This window comes from Odocoileus virginianus, chromosome 5 (genome assembly GCF_023699985.2).
Source record: "Odocoileus virginianus isolate 20LAN1187 ecotype Illinois chromosome 5, Ovbor_1.2, whole genome shotgun sequence".
Taxonomy (NCBI): domain Eukaryota; kingdom Metazoa; phylum Chordata; class Mammalia; order Artiodactyla; family Cervidae; genus Odocoileus; species Odocoileus virginianus.
The window spans coordinates 17,026,810-17,035,262 of NC_069678.1; the positions used below are offsets into that span (position 1 = coordinate 17,026,810).

At 58.5% G+C, this 8,453-nt stretch overlaps 1 protein-coding gene across 1 annotated transcript; it reads right to left on the reverse strand.

The window, feature by feature from the left end:
• Positions 1 to 257: 257 nt before the first annotated feature.
• On the reverse strand, positions 258 to 7,989 carry TAGLN2 (transgelin 2). Its single transcript, XM_020904487.2, has 5 exons — positions 7,881 to 7,989; positions 2,380 to 2,590; positions 1,772 to 1,946; positions 1,361 to 1,463; positions 258 to 1,061 (listed from the first exon to the last, which is right to left on the reverse strand). Exons 2-5 carry the CDS (start codon positions 2,557 to 2,559, stop codon positions 920 to 922), a joined length of 600 nt encoding a protein of 199 aa, XP_020760146.1. The 5' UTR covers positions 2,560 to 2,590; positions 7,881 to 7,989; the 3' UTR covers positions 258 to 919.
• Between the last annotated feature and the right edge of the window lie 464 nt (positions 7,990 to 8,453).

Here is an 8,453-nt window from a genome sequence, read left to right on the forward strand (position 1 = left end):
GGTCAGGGCCCCCCTCCCTCTGGACACTGCCCACATATCCTGTATCATGACTCCTAACCTGAAGGCAGCAGAGAGGGCCTGTCCCCTCTCAACCCCTCACCTAAACAAGTGAGAAAAAGAACAGGAAGGAAGTCAAAGATGGGGGGACACTTGTGACCTTCCATCTCAAAAACCTCTTCCCTGGAGGCAGTGCCTATACTTCCCCCACATCCCTCCCTTCCCCACAGTCGGTTCAGCAGCCCCAGACACAGCCAGAATCCATCCAAAAAAAAAAAAGAGATTCTTTATTTAAATCAGCAAACTCAGATTCTTCAAGCCCCAGCCCACGGTGAGCAGCCTTCCCTCCCAGGCCCCCTCACCCCCACCCCTTAGCCACAGAAAGGAATGGAAAATGAGAAACCTGGGGGCCCCTGCCAGGGCAGGCTGCCTCCCAAGTGTGGTGAGTGCAGTCCAGCTGGGGCTGGGGTGGCGGCGGCCACAGGCCCCTCCCTATAAATTAAGTCCCTGCAGCCACAGCTGTGGGCAAGGCATACTTGTTGGGGGAGAAGGCCGTCAGGCAGCATCCTTGATTCCCAGCTAAGGAATGGATTAGGGCCCAGGGCTCAGAGGGAAGAGGCCAGAGGAAAGAGAAGAGGTATGGTGCAGAGAGGGGGTGAGGTCCCCCCCCAGTCTTGGTCCCAGGGGAAAAGAGGCCAGTTGGTCCAGTTTTGTGGGTTTGGAGAAGGGAATGTATTAGTAAGCATAAGGGGGAGGCCACAGTCGGGCACCCCCGGAGGAGACAGGTCAGGCCCCCACCCTGGCAGAAGGGAGCGTGAAAGCTCCCAGGGGCTCTCAGGGAATGTCAATGCTAAAAAAAAAAAAAAAAAACCACATATATATTAAGCATTCACGGAGGGCAGGGGCAGGGCTGCAGAGCCAATCAGAGGATCTGGCGTGGCATCCCATAGCCGGTCATGCCTGCCTGAGAAGCCCCGCGGTTAGTTCCCATCTGTAAGCCAATCACATTCTTGCCCTCCTGCAGCTGGTTGTCCGAGAAGTACCGAGGGTTCTCCTTGGATTTCCTGGGTGGGAAGTGAACGCTGGTTAGGAGGGGGGTGGAGGCTGCCCCAGTAAGTGTCCTCCCAGGGCAGAGCACAGGCTTTCTTTGGCTTAAGCGCTGGTGCCCGCTCTGCCTCAGAGAGCACTGAGCTCTCTGAAGCCACCCCCTCATCTCTCAAAAGGGACTGTCCCTTGCCATCCCAGGAAAGCTGGGAGGATAGAGACAAGGGATGTGGAAGTGCTTTGTAACGGGCGTTTCCCAGGGACAGGAGTGAGCATGATCGCCACGCTGGCCCAAGCCGGGGCTGCCCAACATACTCACTTGGGAAACCAGTTAGGATCCCCGGAGAAGAGACCATCGTTCCGGGCTACCGCCAGCCCGCCCAGATTCATCAGCGTTCGCTGCACACAGGCCATGTTCTTTCCTGGGAAGGAGGAGGGGCTATATTAGCCTCCACGGGGCCAGGGTCCTGAATGCCAGGCTTCCACCTCTATCACTAAGTCAGCAGGCCCAGCCCCCAAGTTCTCTGACTCTTGATCTCCCTATTCTTCTCCATTCCAACCTCCCACATGGTCAACTCCTCTATAAAAACACAAAGAAATGAGCATGCACACACATCCACACTCCCCTCTGTCCTCGGGGTGCCAGAAACCTGCCCCTTCTCCCTGGAGATGGCTCAGGCCAACCTCTGCTCTTCTGGACAACAGTGCCCTGACCCTGGCCTTGGCCCACCTTCCCAGAGGTCCACGGTCTGGAAGATGTCAGTGGTGTTGATGCCGTAGCGCTCGGCTGCTTGCAGGAACTGGGAAATCTGCTCCATCTGCTTGAAGGCCATGGTGGAGGCCTGGATCTTCTTCACTGGGGCCTGCCCCTCAGGGTACAGCCCATTAATGAGCTCACACAGCACCTGGGGGAGGACAGCAGGCGTGCAGAGGTGAGGCCGTGCCCACCACAGGTCACAGTGCACCACCCTCAGCTCCAGAGAACGACAGAGGTGCCTCTCCTACCTCAGGACAGTTCTGACTCCACCTGGAGAAAGCCTCAGGCTCCTTTCTGTCCAGCCCCTGCCTCTGAGCCCAGAAAGTGAACCATGCTCTTCAAGGATCACTGACTAGAACACACCTCCCCCAGCTCTTCCCCTGGAGCTCCTCCTCCTTCCTGCTACCTAAGGCTTCCACTTCCCTTGGTGGGAGGGAGGAAAACAGGAGGGCCTCTGCATGATGGAGATGCCTGGGCTCCGGAAAGGTGGGGACACGGTTGCACTCCTTTCTTCAGCTGAGACCATTCCCGCTCCCCCAGGCCCAGCCCACTCTCACTCTCCCGGAGCGCCCTGCTCTCACCGTGCCATCCTTGAGCCAGTTCTGGAAGTTCTCGCGCCCGGGCTGGGGCCGGCCCACATCCTTGCGGCACTGGGTGGTGATCCACTGGATGAGGATTTGCTCCAGGTCCGCATCGTATTGTTTCTCGATCTTCTGCTGTACTTCCCGGCTCAGGCCGTAGGCAGGTCCCCTGTTGGCCATTCTCAAGGGTGGCGGCAGTGGCTGTGGGGGGCTGGGGAGAGGACACAACCAGACCTGCGGTCAGCACTCTGCAGCCTGCGGAGTGGGGGACTCTGTCCCAGGGACACACACCATATCCCTCAGGTGGGTCCCAGAGGGGAGAACAGCTGCCAAATGAGAGCGTCTCACCTTGGCCCCTGTGGGTTCTCCCACCCTTATGACCGGACCTGTATACTACATTGAGGCTTCCCGTTAGATTTCATTTGAATGGTTCCACTTCTACAATGAAGTATAAAACCCACTGGAATAGAACATAGGGTAAATGAGGCCAGGATTGGCGGTTCGGCCCCTCATTAGGGGTGGTCAGCTTTAGCAAAGGCAAACTGGTCATTCTAACCCCAGCTGTGCCTTTTCCAGTCTGGGAAGGAGAATGATTCGGAAAGAATATGAAGTGGCTTGGGAAGCCCTGCCAGGAATTAGAGGACTAGACAGATCTACCCTCAATTAGCCACTGGGTTTTCACTGAGCTTCCCAGGTGGCATTAACGGTAAAGAATACACCTGCCAATGCAGGAGATGCAAGAGACGTGGGTTCGATCCCTGGGTTGGGAAGATCCCCTGGAGAAGGAAATGGCAACCCACTCCAGTATTCTTGCCTGGAAAATCCCATGGACAGAGGAGCCTGGCAGGCTACAGCCCATGGAGTCGCAAAAAGTCAGACACAACTGAGCAACTAACACTTTCATTGAGCACTGGCTATTTGCACTGGGGCTTGCAGAAGAGACAGAAATCCTGGATTCTAAAGTTGCACATAATGCCATCAGAGAGACAGACGCAGCTCATACGCAAGTACAAGAGCTGTACAGGATGAATATTAAACTACACAGATCATGTTGCTAAGTCATCCAACAACATGGACTGTAGCCCACCAGGTTCCTCTGTCCATGGGATTCCCCAGGCAAGAATATCAGAGTGGGTTGCCATGTCCTCCTCCAGGGGATCTTCCTCACCCAGGGATCGAACCCACATCTCCTGCACTGCAGGTGGATTCTTTACTGCTGAGCCAGCAGGGAAGCCTGTTTGCCGCAGGAATTAAGGGAGGAGTATGGACAGAAGCAGCCTGGAGGGCTTCCTGGAGACGTAGGTCTGAGTAGGCTCTTAACAGATTTCACTAGGCAATGGGACTTTCCCTGAGAAATCAGGTATTACTTGATTCTACTTTCCTTTCTAAAAGGAGTGGGAGGCAGAATGGCTCCCGCAAAGGTGCCTATGTCCTAATTCCCAGAACCTGCACATGTTACCTTATACTGCAAAAGGGATTTTGCAGGTGTGACTGAATTAAGGATCTTGAGATAGGGAAAGTACCCTGGGTCATCCAGCGGGGCCCAATGTACTCACAGCAAGGGTCCTTATAAGTGAAAGAGGAAGGCAGTTGAGTCAAAGTGGGAGAATGAGAAGGAAGTCAATGATGGAGTTTCACAGGGCCATGAACCAAGCAATACAAGTGGCCTCAAGAAGCTAGGAAAAGCAAGACGTGGAGTCTCCCCTAGGCACCCCTAGAAAGAATGCAGCCCTGCTGACACCTTGATTTTAGCCAGAGAGACCTAGCACCACAAGATACTAAATGTATGTTGCTTTAAGTCACAAAATTAGTGATAATTTGTTATAGCAAGAATAAGGCCTAATTCAGGAGCCTTGGATGGTATTAGTTTGAGGACCTCAGTTAGGAGGAATGGGGAGGGGGGGCTGGTTTCCTGACCACTGGCCTGAGTTGACAGCACCGAACCTCGTAGTAGGCAGTCTGTCCCCACCCACCACCTCGCTGCCTAAGTCAGAGCCCTGTCCTGGAATGCCACATGTCAAGGGGGGCCAGGACCAGAAGTGGGATGGGACTCAGTTTCCTGCCCCTGTCTCCTCCCCATGGTCTTCTTTCTGCTCTGAAATAGAGCTGGCTGCCTGTACAGAACAGAGGATGCCCCAGACCAGGCACCTAAGTTGGAGTGGAGGGAAGGGAGACACTCGCCCTACCCAGCCTGGCCCCAGGCCAGGTCAGACTTGAGGGATGAAGTCAGGCACACAGCAGGTTGAGCTATCCTACCGCCTCCTCCCTGGCCCTCTGGGCAGGTCACACGGACAGCAGCTGCCTCAAACCCCCTCACACCTCTCGGTCCCTGCGGGGGCCAGCTCAGGCCTCCCCTCCCCACACTCCCAACAGGGCTGCCCTTCTGCCTCCAACTTATGGGGGATGCATGGTTTCCAGCAGAGATCCTCCCCATAAATCAGCTATTTTTAAACCTCATTAAGAGCAACCCACCCCCACTTCACCCAGCCTGAAAGCCCAGCCAGATAAATGTCAGTCTGGGCCTTGACCCACACACCATCCACACACACACTTGGCTGGGGGAGGGCAGGCTGGCTGAGTGGCTGAGGTCTGCGGAGAGCGCAGACAAGATTCCCTGCCCCCAGCTCAGCCCCAACTGCTCAGCCACCACTGTCTCTGCCAGCCTGTGACCCCTGCCGCATAGGAAGGCTTGGAAGGAAGGAGAGGGGGCAGAGGCTGCTGCCACCAGGAAATCCCTTTGTCCCAGCCCCTTGTCCAGACCTCACTTCTGGGAGCAGCTTCACTGTGGTCACCTGGGCCTCAGGGCTGGGTCTCCATGGAGCCAACTGGCCTGAGGCCCAGCGATCACCATAGCCAGGAAAGGACAGGAGAATGATTAACCCGGACACCAGGGTTACGAAGGGAGAGCAGGGCCAAAGCCTGTCCCCTCTGCTATTACGTGTGGAGGGGTAGGACAGACTCAGCCCCCCAGGCCCACCTCTGGGTGGGTGTTGAGAGCCCTCCTAAACGCTGGAGCCTGGACACAGCTGGCAAGGTCACGGGCTCCAGCTGCAGTATCTCAGCTCCACTCGGGGCCTCTGCCCCCGACCCTGCGGTGCCAGAGCTGTGAGGCCGCCTGCCCACAGCTGTGCTCCCCGCCCCCACGAGCAGACAGCCTCCGAGGAGCCGCGGGGCTGGGACTGCAGTGGCCCACCCGGGTGACACCCGGGCTCGCCCTTAAAGGAGGGAAGGTGGCCAGTTGCCTGCTGGAGTGGGGAGAAGCTGTGTGGGAAAGGCCCAGAGCTGGGGGTCCAAAGGGAAGACGACAGCTGCACAGCTTGGGGGGTGGGCTGGCAGTGAGTAAGGTGAACTCCAGAGGCACTCCCGACAGCAGTGGGAACAGCCCCCACCCCCACCCACGAGGTCACAACAGCTGGGAGAAGGGAGGGGCTCAGAAGGCACTCCAGCCCTCAGCCGCACCCAGACCCTGGCTGGACCAGGGAGGCTTACCTCACCCCACCGAGGACGCGGGGGTGGGGCGGGGCGGGAGGATTCCAGGGCTCCGGGCTGGGGTGTTGAATTGTGAAGACAAAGGGACTCTCCATTCATTGTGCAGAGAGGACACAGGGGGACTTCCCAACCCAGAACTGGCATTTAGACTATCCTGAAAAAGCGAAGTGGGATCCCTTGCCTCTAAAGTGAAGTGCCGCAGGCAGCAGGGGCGCTGGGAGACCTACGACTGAAGGGCCACCTTGGGGCAGCCCCCTTGCTCTCAGAAAAGTCAGGGAGCAGAAGAGAAAGCTGAAGCTCCACAAACAGGAAGCCACAAGGCTTGCAGGGGAGGAGGGGTGTGGGGGGGCCGTTGCCATGGCTTCTGTGTACCAAACACAGGCATGGGGCAGGGTGGGGGCACCGGGCAGAAACATCCACTCAGCGCAGAAGTGGTCAGGAGGCGCTCAGCCGGGTCAGAGGCAGGGCAGGGGGAGCAGAAGTGGGACCCTTGGGAAGGGTCACTTCACAGGTACAGACACGTGCAAGGCTTCCTCACGGAAGCAACTGTGGAGGGAATGGAAGCATGTGGAGAAGGGAAGTTACGAGTGTTGGGGTAGACATGTAGATTCAAGGAAATAGTTCAGAAGAAGTATCCTGGCAACAGAAGGCCCATTCTGAACTAGAGAGCTCCATATCTGAAAATCCTGGGGGGAGAAGGGATGGGGTGGGGCGGCGGGGAGGATTAGAGGCCAGTCCCCAGCGGGGCCGGGGTGTGGGGGAAGAACTGCACTCGGACGGACTTATTTGTTGATTCTGGAAGGGCAGGGCCCTGCTGGCCTCATACTACCTTGGCCTCCTCTGCAGTTTGAAATCTTCCCTGTGGACTAGGAAGGAGAAATTGGAAGTGGGCTTACAGACCAGGAGCTGTCCCTCTGTCTGGTGCTCTGGAGTCAGAAAACTAGGTGGACCACGGGTCTCCTACCCCGGATCCCCACACTAGTCCATTCTCACTTCTACCCTGCTTCTTTCTGCTCGCAGATACCAAGCTTCCCCAGAACATCACCCGTAGGGGCTCCAGGAGACTCAAGGAGGCCAGCAGAGCGCGCGGGCCAGGGGGGTGGGGGAGGTCTGCGGCAGTCGATTTCCGGTCCTGCTGGTCCGCCCCCCACAGTCGCCCCCACTCGCCACACCCTAGGCCGTTACTGGGATGAATCACCCCCCGCCCGCCGCTGGGGTGACGCAGCGGTCTGGGCAGCCCGCCTGCCCGCCCGCGGCCACCACCGACTTTCCCAGCAGCAGGGGGCAAGAGGTGGGGGCGTCGGCTCCCGTAGAGGCTGGAGGCCTGGAAAGCAGCCGTCCTCCCCCAACACCGCCTCCTACAGGCAGCGCACCCCGAGGCGCTGTCTGGGCTGCCACCTTCCAGATGCTTGAGGTCGAGGGACCCTCCTGGAGAGGACTGGAACTTCAAGTCCCCGCCCAAATCCGAGAAGGCCAGGCCGCTGCGGGACCCGAGCACGGCGCCCCCTCGCCCCAACTCGCGACAGCCAGTCCCCAGAAAAACGAGCTTCAGGAACGAAGAGGGCAGGCAGCACCCACACGTGCTCCTGGAACCAGGAAATGAAGGGTCGCCTGGGAAGCCCCGGTGGCGCGGAGCTGGCCAAGGGTGGGCGCCGGGACCCTGTACCCTGCATCGCTCTGGACCAGCCGTATAATTCGTGACCCCCTCCTTTTCTCGCCCCAGCGAGACTCGGGACTGGAGCCGGCTGACGGAGCGCATTCCCAGAGTCTCCGATCCCAACGAACGCCCCGTCTATGCACTAGCAACACCGCCTGACCTCATCGCTCAACAATGCAGGGTCAGAGCCTGGGGACGGACCTGACAGCCCAGGGCGGGGCAGGGCAGTCACCGGACCCTTGCCTGCCAGCCCTCGATCCGCAAGCCCACTGGAGCAAGCCGCAGGCTCGGGATTGTTGCTTTCTAGAGATCGCGCACATCCCCACGCCCTCAAGGACCCTTCCCACCAGCTTACGGTTCACGTGGGTCGGAGAGTTGCGCTCTCGAGGCGGGGGCCGCAGCGCGAGTGGAGCGCCCGGGCGGGGCCGGGGGTTTTCAGCCTGCTCCCGCCTCGGACGGGGCGGACCAGGGGCGGGGCAAGGGCCGGGAGGGTTTAAAGGCGCCGCAGTGCAGCTGCGGAGGGCAGTGCTTAAGAGAGGGGCGGTGGACCAGAGCCTGAGTTAAAGGGCCTGGAGTCTGTGGCCTCAACCCTTGAGAACCTCCACCCCTACCCCAGAGCCCTTAAACGTGTGCCCCAGTGGGAAACTGTCTGCCTAGGTTAGCGCACGACTGGGGGCGTTTTTATGTGGGAGGAATCCTTTTGGCTTAAATAGGGTGGCTAGGTAAATGGAGGCACAGGAAAACACTCCCCCGACACAAGTGACTAGGGTGTGGCAGGACTGGAATTAGCAGGCCAGGACAGCTCCCGCACGTGGTCTTGCTCCCCACCTTCTTCAAGCCTGGGCAGAAACTAACAGTGAGGTCATTCCTCGCCCAGGGCCCAAGGGGCATGATCCGCTTTGGGACCCAGGGTTCAGACTTGACTTCT

Bases quoted from the DNA above. Each gene is read 5' to 3' on its own strand.
- TAGLN2 (XM_020904487.2), bottom strand. From the start codon at position 2,559: ATGGCCAACAGGGGACCTGCCTACGGCCTGAGCCGGGAAGTACAGCAG. The intron at 1,947-2,379 runs GTGAGAGCAGGG...GTCCTCCCCCAG, and splicing joins ACTGGCTCAAGGATGGCACG to GTGCTGTGTGAGCTCATTAA. The intron at 1,464-1,771 runs GTGGGCCAAGGC...CCTCCTTCCCAG, and splicing joins GACCGTGGACCTCTGGGAAG to GAAAGAACATGGCCTGTGTG.